Source organism: Halichoerus grypus, chromosome 2 (genome assembly GCF_964656455.1).
Source record: "Halichoerus grypus chromosome 2, mHalGry1.hap1.1, whole genome shotgun sequence".
NCBI classification, from domain to species: domain Eukaryota; kingdom Metazoa; phylum Chordata; class Mammalia; order Carnivora; family Phocidae; genus Halichoerus; species Halichoerus grypus.
Genome location: NC_135713.1, coordinates 118,695,083 through 118,712,552, shown reverse-complemented (window position 1 = coordinate 118,712,552; position 17,470 = coordinate 118,695,083). Strand labels below are relative to the sequence as shown.

At 42.3% G+C, this 17,470-nt stretch overlaps 1 protein-coding gene across 7 annotated transcripts in view; it reads left to right on the top strand.

The window, feature by feature from the left end:
• LOC118555470 (protocadherin alpha-C2) overlaps positions 1-17,470 on the top strand; it is a 124,840-nt gene that overhangs the window by 91,812 nt on the left and 15,558 nt on the right. For all 7 annotated transcript variants that reach the window (XM_036123639.2, XM_078067406.1, XM_036123611.2 and 4 more), the window contains exon 3: positions 1,266-1,354. In XM_036123639.2, the coding sequence (XP_035979532.2) occupies positions 1,266-1,354 (89 nt within the window). The remainder of the gene's footprint in view (positions 1-1,265; positions 1,355-17,470) is intronic.

Genomic DNA, 17,470 nt, shown 5'->3' with positions numbered 1-17,470 from the left:
TCTTCTCTTTTTACACATGTGCTTGGCTTCTTGGCCGTTCCAGCCTCAGACATCATGCAACTATTTCTTTGAAAATTCTGCTTTGAGTTGAGCTGGTTCCAGGGTAGTTACATCTCCAGAATGAATCTGATTGAACCCGTAGAATTTGCTGGTAGAATCCAGAAACACATGAAGGATATTAATATTTGAAAAAAAAGAAGATTCTAGGATGTAGATGAAGGGAAGAATCGCAGTAGGGCAGAGCTTAATGAGTGAATTTTGATTAGATATGTTATTCAGAGTCAAGAGTGAAAGAGTATTCAATTGATAGATGGGCTTCCCCCACAATAGTTCAAGATTGTCTGCTCTGCTGCCTCATATAACCCTTCAGATAGTAGTATAAAATTAAGTTTTATAACTTAATTTGCAAGATGAACCAATGTCTTTTTGAAAAGAATCCTCTAATCCTGATGAGGATTTTCTTGGATGATGTTTACTCTTAGAGTCCCATTTGTTCCTTCCTTCCTTCATCCATCCCACAAATAGAGGAGGGTCTCCTATATGCGAGCATTAGACATACATAAATGAACATGATGTTTGCTCCATCCCTGAACGGTTTATCTTCTATCTCTGCTTGCCTCTAAGGGCGTCCCAGTTCGTGTCTCACTCCCTGCAATAGTTCATGCCGAATTAATCTCTTCTGAATTGGGATCTGTGAGTGGTGGCGATAGGTTTCCTCAAGTTCCAGGAAATGGAGGGTGGGTTGTCTGTAAGTAAAAGATACAGAAAGAATAAAACAGAAAATAAGGTTAAGAAGTAATTGGGTAACTAAATTGGAGTAATGCTACAGTGGTCAGCAAATAATTTTCATGTGTTTTCCTCTTTGCTGTAGAGGACCCAGAAACAAGAGAATCAGCAAGAGAGGCCTGGGGCTTCTGAGAACAAGCTCACCTCACCTGCTTCAGCATTAAGATGTTAAAATGGCATTAGCCCTCTGATGGGCTTCCTGTTAGATTTACTGAACACCACGTGGCATTAATGACAAGCAAAACTGTCATAAAGATAAAACATGTTTATTGCCTGAATAGTATGGCAAGCAGTAAGTCAGCAGTGCTTTTGCAGTTTGTGTGAGGTGACTGCTCAGCAGTAATTGCTTCGGTTCAAGTAGGAGTAGAGTGTGTTAGCTGCAGCCCTGCCTTCAGAGATGCATGCACTTTCTCAGGTGGAAGGAGATCTGGAAAGTCGTCTGTGGTCTAACCATTATTTGGGTCTGTGTGTTTACTCAGCTCTGTGCACCTAGAGGAGGCTGGCATCCTACGGGCTGGTCCAGGAGGGCCTGATCAGCAGTGGCCAACAGTATCCAGTGCGACACCAGGTAAAGACCCAACGTCTCTCTCTTCTTGCTGGGTTCTAGAAGGCAATCAGATGACCTGCTTTTTTTTAAGACCAGGAATGTTAATGGTTCTCTTTTTAGTCTTTCTTCTTTTCCTTACATACATACATGATTATTTTGATTTTCAACTTAATGTCCTTCAAGAATTGAAAACAGGAGAGAGGGAGAGAGAGAGTATGTGTGTGTGTGTGTGTGTGTGTGTGTGTGTGTGTAAAGTTCTTTTGTAAAGTAATCAGGCATCTTTCACATGCTTAGGCTATCTGAGCCACACAGAGAAGATCTGGTGGCCTCATGCACAGAGATGACACTGTTAGCAAAGATCTTTTGGTTGAAGACAATGGAAACCCATTCAAAGTGGTAAGCAAAAGGGAGATACATAGATCTAGAGACAGATACATAGACAGATGCAATGGAGTTTCTCGTGGAAGTGGAAAGTTATGAAAACTTTTTATGAAAACTTTATGAGAGGCACCACTCTCTTTGACTTCAGGTCAAAGTCAGACCTGCTTCTTTCTGCATATCTACATCAATCTGCATACTGACTTTTACTGCCTTGACATGTATATTTACACATGTGACCATCTCACAGTTTCTTAGTTTAGAGGACCAATGGGGACTGATTCCTAATCCATACTTTCAGGAAATAGAATCTGCCGAATTGGATCAAGAACCCAGTGGCTGGGAGAGCATAGAAAAATTCCTTAAACTCATATTTCCTTAGTTTCCTTATTCTTGCCTAATCACTAAAGCAATGTCATATAATAAAAATATGGCTATGTAGGCCCATCCCTGTGGCAGTTTTCATAAAGGAAGATTTCAGAGACTGTAAATGGTGTCTATCATAATCCTCTATTAATAGAACATCATGATGATAATAATAGTTCCTGATTATTGAGCCATAATCTACCCGGACATTGTGCCGAGCACATTAAATATGTGATCTCATTTATCCCCCATGACAACCTTGCAAGGGATTTATTATGTCTATTACACATATGAGAAAGTGGAGACACAAAGAGGGTAAGAAACATACCCACGTTCACGTAGTCTGTAAGTGGCAGAGGTAGGATTCAAACCCAAGTGTGTCTAGTTCCAAATCCAAGTGTATGTAGCACTTATATTCCTAGCATGGCTAGCTTGTAAGAACCCATCAAAATTCAAATACATATATTACAGATGACATAAGTGTGCGTGTGAAACATTCTTTCCAAAAATAATCAGGTGCCTTTCAAATGATTGGGCTATCCGAATAACATGTGCAGCTAAGGGCCCATTTTTGCTGGCAACACTAAGGGCTTTCGTTGATTCTAATCAGCCAGCATTTGCTATTTATGAATGTTGCATGATTCAACTAAAAGTCACATTTGTCAAAAAAAAAACACCAAACAAATGCACAAGTTAAAGCAATTCATTAGAGGGTAATATTGCCAGATGGCAAGGAGAGGGACATAAAATAGTTCATTGACAAATCTGCAGCCCCAGTGCCAGTGATGGAGCGAAGAAATGATGGAGGAGGAAGGGGCGTTGGGCTGCCAAGTATTGCAGGCTGGGAGGCATCTGGAATGGTAAGAGCTACCCTGTGAAAGCAGCTTATACCCATGCCCTGCTCACCTGCCTTCGTTTCAGGGCTTTCCTATTCTCACAGAGCCAGGAACTAAGTCTGAATACATTCTCCCTTTCCTTGATGATGCTGGTGGGTGTACATTCCTAGGCAAATGGGCAATAGCAACTGCCCGCTGATTATTTCATCTGCATCTGGCCCAGGTCTCTTTGCTTCAGATTTGAAAGAATGTTAGGAACCCATCTTCTTGACAGAAGATAAGGAAGGAGTCTCCACTGCTCCCCTCCTCTATTGTCCCAACCCCTCTTGTCTAATCCCTTCTGTCCAGGACTGTGCCTGGTTCCTGCCGCATGAGTCACAGTCCTCATGGACTGGGCTGGACAGAGCTTCCATCTTGCAAGTAGCCCATGGGTGATCTAACCATACTTTTCAGCATACCTCCTCACCGGTGACATAGAGTTCAAAGGATGCCCCTCTGCCTTCTGCTCTGTCCTTTTGACACTTTCAGGTTTTAGGACTTAAAATATGTTCTGCGCTGTCATTAGGGAATATGGCATAAGGATTAAGGTTATGATTTGGAGTCAGCTGAATAAGCAAATTGCTTAAATTCATGTTTTCCTAATTACCCCATCTATAAACTGGGTATAATGATAACACCTATCTTAGTGAGTTGCCATGATTACTAAAGAAGAAAAAAAGTTGAATATAGTGCTTGACATATAATATTAATAAATGCCTAATTTTCTCACTGTTTTTTTTTTTCTGGAATAGTTTTGTGCAATCTATGATGTGGCCTTGGCTGATGACCTGGTGGCCAGAATTCAGTAATTCTCATTTCTGGACCCAGAGACCCACCCTCTAAGGTTGTCTGGATCATCGTGACATCTGCACAGTCCAGGCACTCTCCCTACCCCCCAACCCCAGCTGTCCTTCTGGGGATGGAATGAGGAGGCTTCATTAGTTCTGCCCAAAGAAAAGGAAAATGCTTCAAGAAACCTGGTTGTTTCCAGTCCCAAGAAGAGCCTGCCTTTCATTGATTCTGTTGCTCCCTCACGATGAAGGTGCAGTTGCTTCCAGAAGGCTTCCTCCTGTTGCCTGGGTCTCCTTACACTTGTGTCGAAACCCCCCCCCCCCCCCCCATGAATCACTACCTTCTCACTCCTAAAAGAGCTGTAGCCGGGGGGCATGAAGAGAGAGGGCCCAGCTATGCATTAGTCCTCATTCACATGTCTTCCTTGCGGTTGTTTTTCCTCCACTGATGCATTCTTTTGCTTTGTCACTAAACTGTTCATTTCTCTTCACAGTCCACAAAAACCTAGGATAAGATGTCACCCTCTGAAAGGATCAATGGGGACATCACCAGGTGATGTTTCTGGCAGGATAAACAAGTCAGGCATCAAATCGGTTAATCCTGATTACTGGCCCCCTTCTCCAGCCTCGCCTCTGTGTGAGCAGACCTGGACGAAGGGCTTCTTCTTGAGCAGCTTCCCATGAGACCGAGCAGAGAAAGAAAATGGGCTGAGGAGGGAGAGCGCGGCATCCAGTTACAGCTTCTTCCTCAGAGGGAGGGATGTGCTGGGGGCGGTGCTTTAAAGGGCCAGTCATTCACATTTGCAACTCTCACTTTCTCAATGTGAATGTTCTGAAGAGGTTTTAATGAGTGCCCTCTTGTGATCAGTTCCGAGAGGGAAGCCTGAGAGGTTATAAGAAGACTGCCCCTGCCTTTGAGAGAGCCAGTCGGGCTCCAGTGCACCAGGCTGCTTTGCTATTCCCTACTGGTTCTTCCAGGGGTCCCCTTTTCTACTTTTCATTACTTAAGGCAACAGATTATTTTTGGAGTGGGAGATACTATTTTCAAAAGAGCTCAGGGAATTCCAAAACACACCGCGCTGCCAAAGATAACGCCATAGCTTGTCAGGGAAGACCGCAGGGGCTGGGGGACTAGGAAGTGGAAGATTAATTAGGCAGGCCAGATGACTCAGGCAGGGAGGCGTAGGGGACCTTAGTTTAGAGTGACCAGACAGTGGTTCGCAAACTATAGTACTTGGAGCAGCTGCCCTAATTCCTACTGAGTCAGAAATTCTCAGAGTGGGGCCCGGAAATCTGTGTTTTAACAGGCCCTCCGTGTTATCCCAATGTACCCCAAATTTAAGAACTGGTGTAGAATGAAGAGTAAATATTCCTGAGGTTGTGCGATATCTTTGGAGGCTCAGAAGTCGTGCGAGGAAGGCATCGACTCATGATTCTTGCAGGAAGCAAGAACCCTTTCCTGTATCAGAGAAAGAATCACTAAGAGTTCAGGCTCCAGGTCAGAGTAACCCTCCCTTGAATTCTATCTCTGTCACTGTGCAGTTCAAAGTCCTTTATGTAACTTTTCTGATTCCTAGTTTCTCTGTAAGATAGTAGTAGTGTCCACTTAGTAAGGTTGTAACAAGAATTAAATGAGAGAATACACGCATGTTACAGAACCTAGAGAATAACGATTGGTAGATGGTAGCTATTTCTGGGGATTTTTCAAGGAATGAGTCTATCTTTCACATTGAGAATTTAGGTCTGATTTGTTCTGAGTAGTCTCTGTGGGAAGGCTCTGTTCTAGAGATTTTTCTTAACGCGCCTGTTTTTTTATGTCCCTGAGGGATTGTTTTTGCCCTGGTTTGCCATATGTCTTTATTCTGTGGATGATGGACACAGTTTATGTGCCCTAGTTTTATGGGGGTGGGGAATTCATGCTTTTATTTGTTTTAGGGTTTCCTACCTCTGACAAAATCAACTTTCCAAGAAGGGGCTTCATGTAGACTCCATCTCTGATTCTTCTCCAGAAAGAAGCCATGATCCTTGAGTTTTTTTGGAATCCATATAGGAGAACTGCCAACACGAATTTTTCCACTTCATGAGTGAGTGCAGCCTCAGGCCTTGTTTGAGAATTTAGAAAGCCTGCTGTTCCACTAACCTGCTCACCCTCAACTTCTGCTGTTGTCATGGCAATCACAGACCTGGGAGGTGTGTACAGATCCTTATTAGGAAAAAAAATGAGATCAGTGATCTGTGTGTGTGAGGCAGCTCACGCATTGGCGTCCTCCGCTCCCACCTGCATCTCGGGGCCAGAGTGCCAGCCTGGTTGAGAGGTCTCTAGCTGAGGAATGTGAGTCCTCGTAAGGTGCACTTTTACTTTTTGGGGCTTTGGGTCTCATCATGTCTGCTGGAGTTCTCTGTGTAGCTTGTGTTTTGTGTTCTGACCTGGCCTGGAGGGAGGGAGCAATACAGGGTGGGAAAAGGGAATTAGAATCCTCTACCTAGGAGAAGCAATGAAACTTAAGTCTTTGCTGGCTTTATTCATTCACATTTGCCTCCTCCTTTAGAAGAACACCCTGCACTGTCTATTTTTAATGGTCATGTAAATAAAAAATTAGAATGAAAACTTTCTGGTTTTCGCCAAATTAACATTTCCATTTATTATTTTTTTATTTTATTTATTTGAGAGAGAGAGAACGAGAGAGAGAGCACAACCACAGAGGGAGAGGGAGAAGCAGACTCCCTGCTGAGCAGAGAGCCCGATGCAGGGCTCCATCCCAGGACCCTGAGATCATGACCCGAGCCCAAGGCAGACACTTAACCAAATGCGCCACCCAGGCATCCCTAAACATTTTTGTTTAGTAAATTGATTCTGAGATAATTCTTTCCCTCCACCCTGTGTTTCCTCCACCTCTCTCATTTTTTTTCTACACCATTTTCTCCAGGATTGGTTAGCTCTGGGCAGAATATAGTCAGGGTTGGAAACATGATACAAAATAAATAAATTTTTTTCTTTAAAAGTGGCCCAAAACAGAGTTCATATGCTTCCTGAAAATCAAGTCCCATCTGCACTCTAGTGTATGCTCCTGGGCATACATTTTAGAGGGTATAGTGAGGAGAGAAGAGTAGTTAGCCTCCAGTTTCCTTCAAATCCCACAGATGCAGAGAAGCAGCTAATGCAGGGTCAGGAAATGGATACTCATTATAGTTCCTTAGGTTATCATTGATCCATTTAATGTGTCACTGGAGTATACAGTCTGGCCCCTGAAAACTTCATCATGAGAAACAACTTTTGAATAATGTCTTAGGAAAATAATACACTTTTATCCTTCTTTTGTTTAGGAGTATTGCATGGGACAATAGATTTTCCAAATTACCTTCTCTCCTAGTTTTATCTGTACACCATAGTTTGTAGCTAAATTTTTAAACCCCTTATCAAAAGGGAAATTCAGGTTTCTACCGGGAAGATTCTAGTGTCTCAAAGGATCAAGGAAGGGCAGCGGTTACCAAGTCTGCCACGTGACTGGGCTCAAAGATGACAGGCTACCTGTGTAGCTTGAGAGCCCTGTGGCAAAGTAGAAGTGAGAGTCTGTACTTCATTCTGGAGGAAAGATGGCTTGGATTGTTTGGAATTGGTGGGCTGAGAGCTCTTTCCTGAGAGGTGCTTAGACAAAAAGTACCTACTTATAACCTGGGTTGAGGGCAGAAGAGAGGTAATGGCTTGTAATTACTTTAAGCTTGCAGCTCTAGCAAGCATTTCCTGAAACCTCACTAATTCTAGTAAAATACAAATGAAAGCCTGTCCCCAGCAATAGCAAGGGTCTTTAATTACAAATATTTTCAGAGAAACTCAGCCCAGATTCCAAAAGAACTTGAAATGTTCATTTTCACAGAGGCAGTCAACTTTGAGTTGAAAAGGTCATTGCCTAATTTGGAGAAACATATTTAGGTCAAGCACTGGCTAGAGCCTAAGGGCCCCTAGGAAAGGGCCATAAGAGAGTTCATTGCCGGGAGACCTGGACTTGAGCATGTGGACTGGAGAGGAGCGTCTTCTGTCTCTACACTTAGAGCTTGTTACCCACAGTCAAAAAAGGAGAGGGAGGGTGCCTGGGTGGCTCATTCCGTTAAGCGTCTGCCTTCGGCTCAGGTCATGATCCCAAGGTCCTGGGGATTGAGCCCCACACTGGGCTCCCTGCTCAGCAGTGTGTCTGCTTCTCCCTCCCCCTCTGCCCCTGCTCATGCTGTCTCTCTTGCTCACTCTCTCTCAAATAAATAAATAAAATCTTTAAAAAAAAAGAAAGGAGAGGAAGCAGAGATCAATGCCATTCCACTCTTATCTCAATGAGACTAAGAGTTTCCTCAGCAGTAGCCCTGCCTGGAATGGTCTATCTCCAGGGGAGTGGGCTAGGTGAAGGATGGGAGAAGACAGTCCTGAGGATGGCAATACCAAAAGAAATAAAGGGGGAAAGGAGTACACCTGAAACTAGTATAACACCGTGTGTTAACTATACTAGAATTAAAATTAAAACTTAATAAATTTTTTAAAAGGATGTTTGTATCAGTATGGAAACAGGAAATTGAGAGCTTTATAGAAGTCAGACTCACAAGTGTAACTCTAGAAGGTTAGGGTACAAAAAGGCAATTTTTAGGAACTAAATTTGTATCCGCAGGAAAACAGGGATGATGAGAAGCTTATTGTTACTAGAGTTGTGGCTCTTGACTGCTGAATCCCAAACAGTGTACCTGGGCCTCTAGATTACAGCTGCCAGTGAATGTAAAACAACCCAAACAAACTTAAAAAATGAAGAAAGTCTGAACAAACAAGTTTGTTGTTGACAGTCCAACAAAGTCTGCCAGTTTGTGCTTACTTCCAACATTGGACCAATCCCGTGTCAGCATCATGTGCCAGGCTGAGTAGTGAGGTGACACTTCCCAAGTCTTCTCTTTTATGTTTTTTGATTCTGCCCTATAGGTGCTGTCTTACCCAGAACACATGTGTCACATCTCTGTTCCCATAATCATCTAGGATTACCCAAAAGTTTGTAGCAAGGCTAAAAGCCTCAGCCTGTGTGAATGGATGATTTACATTACATCATGCACACCAAATTGCATGTCAGAGAGTTTTGGGGGCAAAAGAGTATCACCAGGTATGTAGACAGCCCTGAGGTGGACACCTTTGAGCCTATGATATTGGCTTTGTGTTTGATGATGAGCCATGGGATACACATACCTATTAGCAAGGAAGTATGTATGTTGATGAGAGGGTCTTTGTTGTTGAAGTTTCAGAGTCTTTAAATCCTGTGCTGTTGCCCCCTGTTGTTGTAAAACAGTCTTTTAGAACAAGACAAAGGAAGACTTAATGAATTACTATGTATTAAAACTATGATAACACTTTATATGCATTGCATACTTAAACAGGAGAGAAACGCATTGTTATTCCCATGTTTTAAATAAGGAAATTGAGACTCATAGGAATTAAGTGACTTCCATACATTTACACATTTAGTGTTTTTTGCTCACTGTTTTATTCCCAATGTCGAGCAAGGTGTCTAGCACACAGTGATGCTTAATATCTGATGACTCATTAATGAGTACAATGGCAAAGGCAATATTTGGACCCATGTCTGCCTGCTGGTGAACCCTGTGCTCTTAGCTAACACACTACTGATACTTTGTCCTACATGCCAGATGAAGGGAATATTTTGGTAACTTGGAGAGGACTATTCATTGTCTGAGTTCCAGGCTGATTGTGGGGTCTGTATTAGTTTCTCATTACTATTATAACAAGTTACCACAAACTTCATGGCTTAAAGCAATGCAAATTTACTATTGTACAGTTCTGGAGGTCAGAAGTTTTTTTTCTTTTTTCTTTTTTTAAAGATTTTATTTATTTATCTGACAGAGAGATAGAGAGAGAGCACAAGTAGGCAGAGTGGCGGGCAGAGGGAGAGGGAGAAGCAGGCTCTCCACTGAGTAGGGAGCCGGACATGGAGCTCGATCCCAGGACCCCAGGATCATGACCTGAGCAGAAGTCAGCCGCTTAACCGACTGAGCTACCCAGGTGCCCCTGGAGGTCAGAAGTTTTATTGGGCTAAAATCAAGGTGGATTCCTGTTACTATATAACAAGTATCCACTTTCCTTCAGTTTCCAATAACCTGTTTCTCATTTGCCTTAGAGCTGTCACTGATAGCCTCTTTAATGTCCTATTTCTACTAACAGTCTGTTCGTGATCATTTAGGTATTCCTTAAGATGATGGTATGTTTTCTCTAACATTTCTCACGTCTTTCTGAGTCCTCTCTAGCAGAGTCTTAGTAGATACTTTTCTACTAAGAGTCTGTTCAAAGTAAGTTAGGCAATTGATCTCATGCTTCTCAGAATTCTTTCAATCTCTGACCATTGCCCAATTCCAAAGCCACATCAACATTTTTAGTTATTTCTAATAGCAGGACCCCACCTCCAGGTACCAAAATCTGTATTAGTTTCCTGGGGCTGCTGTACCAAATTACCGTAAACTAGGTGGCTTAAACCAATACAACTTTATTATCTCATAGTTCTGGAAATCAGAAGTCCAAAACGGGTTTCCCTGCACTAAAATCAAGATGTCAGCAGGGCTCCATTCCTTCTGGAGGTTCTAGGGGAGGGTCTCTTTCCTTGTCTTTTCCAGCTTTTAGAGGCTGCCTGCATTTCTGGGCTCCTGGATTCTTCATCTTCCAAGCCAACAGGATAGCATCTGCAAATCTCTCTCTGACTGTGATTTTCCTGCCTCCCTCTTCCCCTTTTAAGGACCCTGGTGATTACATTGGGCCTACTTGGATAATCCAGGATAATCTGTCTCAACATCCTCAGTTAAGTCACATCTGCAAAGTCCCTTTTGTCATGTAACATAACATTCGCAGGTTTCAGAAATTAGGATATTGGCGTCTTTGGGGGACCGTTATCTGCCTACCACAGGGTCTTTCATGTTCAGGCAGACATGGCTGTGTGCATCTGTGTGTTGTAAACTTCAGTAGAGGTGAAAGTAAAATAAAGTGCATATTAGGACCATGAAGAGGTGTAAAGAGAGTCCAGTGTGGACCAGACTTTACACAGCTTTGAAGGCTATTATTAATTGTCAAACTTTGCTGGAGACTAATTAATCACCTTCCTTTCCCTCTAAGTCTTAACTAATTAAGAATAGATACAAGGAGCCAACTAAGGAATCAAAGTTCAGAATCAGATTTATTATTGGTAAAGATGGTCTGGAGAATATGGCAGGGCCTCTACCTCCCAAATACAAGGGAGGAAAATCAAGAATGGCAGACCACTCCCTTGGTGAGGAGGGGAAACTATCCTGGTTTGATTACCAAACAGAGCTAGAGCAGAGAGTGGAAAAGAGTCAGAGGAGAGGTATATTATGAAAAAACAGTGACTGTTAGTGCTAACTTTCCCCAATCAAAAAAGCATGATCCATTTGAAATATGATTTATGGTAATCTCCCCAACTGGACAGATAACTTTTTCTTCCTGGGAAGAGTAAGTATGGAAATGGAGCTAAAGGTGAGAGCCCCCTTCCTAGCCCATTGCCTAAGGATGAAAGTATTGGTTGCTGGGTGTCTCTTTTCTATGGGCAGAGGTGAAAATGGGGAGACAGGAGGAAGATCGTACATTGTTATGTTAAAGGCTTAGAGATATTGTTCTGCCCCAGGCCTGAGAGTATTTTCCCAAGAGTTAGAGACCAGACAGGAGAGGACAGGAACTCTTTGGATCACCCACAGCCTGATCTGGAAGGAGTCAGTTAAAGGGCATGGTAGCCAGTGGAAAAGTCACTGTCCCTGGGGTGATGCCAGGAGATAGGGACAGTGCATATTGCCTGCCCTGTGTATGCATCTAGCATCTGTGTCTGGGTGAAAACAGATTGAAACATGTATTCAGGACTTCCCCGAAGAAGAAAGTACAGAGCCTGATTGGTGTGCATGTGTGTGTTGGGGGTTGTGGGCAGTTCGGAGGAGGAGATACTTCAGCCAGTGTTCACATGCTTTTCCTGAGTGTGACGTCCTGTCTCAGGGACAGGGGTTAGGTCTGTGGATACACAGGACACAGGGTTTGTTTGTGTGTTTTTTAGGAGTGTTTGCATAAAAGACCTATTCTCATACTAGCTACCTCCTTGAGATCCAAACAAACTAGATACCTCCAAAGCCTAGAGCCTCTCAGCATCCTCAGCAGCTCTGACTGGAGACCAGATCACTCCCCATGCCTCTGACAGTGATTAGGCATGAGACCCATGAAAGAACCTCCTTGGAGGCCAGCATCCCCTCTACAGGGGATTGCATCACCAAGATGTTAATCCAGCTGTTGTCCATGCAGCCTGCAGTGAGTGGGGTTGTGTTTCAGTCATCAGTACCATGTCAGTTTCCCACTGTTGGACCAAGTATAAATTGATTCTAATATTTGCTTTGGGAAAATTTCTTTTTTTTTTTTTTTTTTTTTTTTTTTAAAGATTTTTTATTTATTTATCTGACAGAGAGAGAGAGAGAACAAGTAGGCAGAGAGACAGGCAGAGGGAGAGGGAGAAGCAGGCTCCCCGCTGAGCAGGGAGCCCGATGCGGGGCTCGATCCCAGGACCCTGGGATCATGACCTGAGCCGAAGGCAGCCGCTTAACCGGCTGAGCCACCCAGGCGCCCCGGGAAAATTTCTTTAGTAAGAATGAGCTCTCTGTAAATCTAAGGATTTAGAGATCTAAATTACTTCTTTGTCTTCTCTCACTCAAGGTTGCAACCCTGCATTTAGGATACTAACCCTTTAAATGCTTGTAATTTGAGGAGCACTAGAAAGATCCTCCTCACAAAACCCACCTCACAGGCAGGTTCCTAGAACTCCACCATTCACCACCACCAGCATTCTCTTTTAAATTCCCTATTCATTCATTCATTCTGTCTGTCTCTCTCTCTCTCTCACACACACACACACACGTGTGAAGTATTAGAGTATCCTATCCAACAGTACTTTCCTTGGCTTGGCTTTAATACAGAATTTGGTTAGAACACTCTGTATAGTCATTAAACAAACATTAAGCACCTATTTAAAGTCAGCCTATCTAGTAACACAGTCCTGTCCTCATACTTTAGTGGGGGAAGATAGAAATGTAAGGAAATAAGGTAGAAATATTACAGTATCATGTGATAAGGACCATGATAGTGCCATGCACAGGCAGGGCCAATGAGGAGGAAGGAAGCTGGGACAAACCACCAGGGCCTATCAGTCCAGAATGGGACCCAGAGTCTACCTATATTGTAATCAGTACAAACTATATGTAAATGTGATAAGCTGGTCCACCTTTCCTGAGAGGGCCCCCAGAATTGTTTTCATGAGTCCTAAACCCTCTTTCAGCAACCATGAATGCTGGATGTTGTGGAAACCCAGAAGATGGAATTGGGGATTTAGGGGACCATCTCAGAGACTATGACATTTAATACTGGGTAGTGAAGGATGGTATGTAGGATATGGAATGGAAGAGAAAGAGTTCTGGACAAAGTGAACAATACCTGTAAAAAAAAAAAAAAAAAAAAACACCAAAAATCAGGGTGGCTCAGTCGGTTTAGCATCTGACTCTTGATTTCAGCTCAGGTCATGATCTCAGGGTCATGAGATCAAGTCCTGTGTCAGGGTCTGCATGCATGTGCTCTTTCTCTCTCTAGAAAACAAACAAACCAACCAATCAAAAAAAAACCCCAAAAACAACACAACAATAACAAAACAACAAAAATCAGAAATGCATAATCTAGGTGAATAGAATGAGTACACTTGGTGGGTGGAAGGGATAAAGGACTGTTGGGAAATGAGATCAGAAAGGTAGACAAAAATTAGATTTTGTAGGGCCTTCAAAATCCTGCTAAACATCTTGAAGTTTCATCTGTTGACAGTGGAGAGCCACCAGAAGGTTGGTTGGTTGGTTGGTTGGTTTTTTAAGAAAAGAAGCTCTACTGAGCCCCTTTACCTCTGCTGAATCTTCAGAAATCATCCTATAATATGTCAGGACAAGCTCATGAACTATCAACTTAGTGTTTTTCCCCACCTAAACCAAGGACTGGAAACTTTAAATTCCAGTATAGTTAACATACAGTGTTATATTAGTTTCAGGTGTATAATATAGTGATTCAGCAATTCTACACATTATTTAGCATCATGATAATTATACTCTTAATCCCCATCACCTAGTTCTCCCATCCCCCAACCCACCTTCCCTCTGGTAACCATCAGTTTGTTCTCTATAATTGAGTCTGTTATTTTGTCTCTTTTTCTTTCTTTCTTTTTTCTGTTTCTTAAATTCCACATATGAGTGAAAGCATATGGTATTTGTCTTTCTCTGACTTATTTCACTTAGCATTATTACCCTCTAGATCCATCCATGTTGCAAATGGCAAGATGACATTCTTTTTTATAGCGGAGTAATATTCCATCGTACATATATACCATTTGTTTTTTTTGTTTTTTTTTTAAGATTTTATTTTTTTTATTTGAGCAAGAGAGAGAGAGAGCACAAGCCAGGGGGTGGAGAGGCAGAGGGAGAAGCAGACTCCCTGCTGAGTAGGGAGCCCAACTCGGGGCTCCATCCCAGGACCCTGGGATCATGACCTGAGCCAAAGGCAGACCCTCAACCAACTGAGCCAGCCAGGCACCCCATATACCACATCTTTTTTAAAAAAAATTTTTATGTCTTCTTTATCCATTCATTTGGTGATGGACACTCGGTTGCTTCCATAATTTGGCTACTGTAAATAATGCTGCAATAAACATAGGGGTACCTATATCTTTTTGAATTAGTGTTTTTGTATTTGGGTAAACACCTAGGAGTAGAATTACTGGATCAAATGGTAATTCTATTTTTAATTTTTTGAGGAATCTCCATACTGTTTTCCACAGTGGCCACACCAGTTTTTGTTCCCACCAACAGTGCATGAGGCTTCCTTTTTCTCCACATCCTTGCCAACACTTGTTATTTCTTGTGTTTTTGATATTAGCCATTCTGACAGGTGTGAGGTGATATCTCATTGTCGTTTTGACTTGCATTTCCCTGATGATGAGTGATGTTGAGCATCTTTTCATGTGTCCGTTAGCCATCTGAATGTCTTCTTTGGAGAAATGTCTGTCCATGTCTTCTGCCCATTTTTTGATTGGATTATTTGGGTTTTGGGTGTTGAGTTGTATAAATTCTTTATATATTTTGGATACTAACCCTTTATCGGCTATGTCATTTGCAGATATCTTCTCCCATCCAGTAGGTTGCCTTTTAGTTTTGCTGGTTCTTTCCTTTGCTATGCAGAAGCTTTTTATTTTGATGTAGTCCCAATAGTTTATTTTTGCTTTTGTTTTCCTTGCCTCAGGAGACATATGTAGAAAAATGTTGCTATGGCTGATGTCAGAGAAATTACTGCCCGTGTTCTCTTCTAGGATTTTTATGGTTTCAGTTCTCACCTTTAGGTCCCTAATCCATTTTGAATTTATTTTTGTGTATGGTGTAAGCAAGTGATCCATTTTCATTCTTTTGCATGTAGCTGTCCAGTTTTCCCAATACCATTTGTTGAAGAGATGGTCTTTTTTCCATTGCACAGTCTCACCTCTTTTGTCAAAGATTAATTGACCATATAATCATGGGTTTATTTCTGGGCTCTCTATTTTGTTCCATTGATCTATGTGTTCCATTGGTCTATGTGTCAATACCATACTGTTTTGATTACTACATCTTTGTGTAGTGTATCTTGAAATCTATGATTATGGCACCTCCAGTTTTTTTCTTTTTTTCAAGATTGCTTTGGCTATTCAGGGTCCTTTGTGGTTCCAAATTTTAGGATTATTCTAGTTCTGTGAAGAATGCTGCTGGTAGGGGCACCTGGGTGACTCTGTCAGTTAAGCATCTCCCTTTGGCTCAGGTCATGATCTCAGGGTCCTGCTCAGCAGGGAGCCTGCTTCTCCTCCTCCTCTGCCTGCCACTCCCCCTGCTTGTGCTCTCTCTCTCTGTCAAATAAATACAGAAAACCTTTAAAAAAAAAAAAACAGAATACTGCTGGTATTTTGATAGAGATTGCATTAAATCTGTAGATGGCTTTGGGTAGTATGGACATTTTAAAAATATTTGTTCTCCCAATCCATGAGCATGGAATATCTTTCCATTTGTTTGTGTCATCTTCAATTTCATTCATCAGTGTCTTAAAGTTTTCAGAGTACAGGTCTTTTGACTCCTTGGTTAAGTTTATTCCTAGCGGTTTGCAGGTTTTTTTGTTTTGTTTTGGTGCAATTGTAAAAGGGATGGGACTGTTTTCTTAATTTCTCTTTCTGCTACTTCATTATTAGTGTACAGAAATGCAACAGATTTCTGTATATTGATTTTGTATCCTAAATTTCTTTTTCATTTCTAGTAGGATTGGAAACTGTCTAGAAATGTGGAACCAAAAGGGAGGTGATGACAGCATTTTTGTAAAAAGGATTGGCCTTGGAAATGTTCTGAGCTAATGCTGGTGGACTTGATCTGATCTTGTCTGAGAAAATGTGGAGAAGGAGGCTAGGTTTGTTTAAATTTTGCCTAGGTTTGCTTCTTAAGGGAGGCAGCACAACATTGCAGAGTGCCTCAGGTCCCTGTTGTACTGCTCAGTCATTGTGCCTCAGATTTATTAGTGTGTAAAAGAGGAAAGACCGTTTGCTGCTGTAAGGATTAAATGAAACAGTGCATGCAGAATGCTTAGTGCCATGCTTAGCTCATGGTAAACATTCAAAAAATGTTATCATTTACTCAATTTAATATTCCTGGCACTTAGCACAATGCCCGGCACACAGTAAACAGGATTCAAAATGGTTTTGCTAAATTAAATGAAATGGGATAGGAAGTGCAAGGTCGGGGGGTAGTGATGGTGGAGAGGGTTTTCCCCAGATGGTACTCCTTCTCTTGCCCTCCTTCTCCTGTAGCATTCTGAGGGCACCTCCATTTTATACCCTCCGTGCAGGGAGATCACTGCTTGGCTAGAAATGGTTGCTCAAGGCTGAGAAGTGACACAGCAACACGGCCTGGGATTGCTGCCAGATTTTAAGAAGCGCAGATTGCAACCAAGTGAGGGGGAAGGGTAGAGATGAAAAGTTTGAAAACCCAACCAGACCCACCTAGAAGCAGTTTTATTATTGGGTGAAAGGACTGTGCCTCCCAGTTTCAGGTGGGGCAGGCAGCATGAAAGCTGTAGGAAGAGTCCCTGTCGTAGGAGGGACCCAGCAGGGGGCTCTTGGGTCCCCCAGGGCTGCTTCATGGGGCCTTGGGCCTAGAAAGACCTCTTCGGTTTAATATTATGTTGTTGCCATCTTTGAGTACTTAGGAATTTTTTATGGGCCCTGCAAGTTATGTAGCGGATCCTGGGTCCAGACTGTCTAGGGCATCGATGTTTTGTTTCAGCTAGTTTTTGAGCCAGTTTTTGAATTTGCAGCTGATTAAGTAGGGGCTGGGCTAGTCAACTTTTTAATCTCTCTCTGATTTAATTATAAAAGGCCAAAAATTGTGACAAATTAAATCTGTACAAAACTACAGTAAAATGACTAGTACCTTACCTCCCATCTCTAGTCATGCTCCCAGGAAATAACCACTACCGATAGTTTAGTGTGTATCTCCCAGCTTTTTTTTTTTTTTAAAGATTTTATCTATTTATTTGAGAGAGAGAGAGTGAGAGAGAGGATGAGAGTGGGGTGAGGAGCAGAGGGAGAAGCAGGCTCCCCACTGAGCAGGGAGCC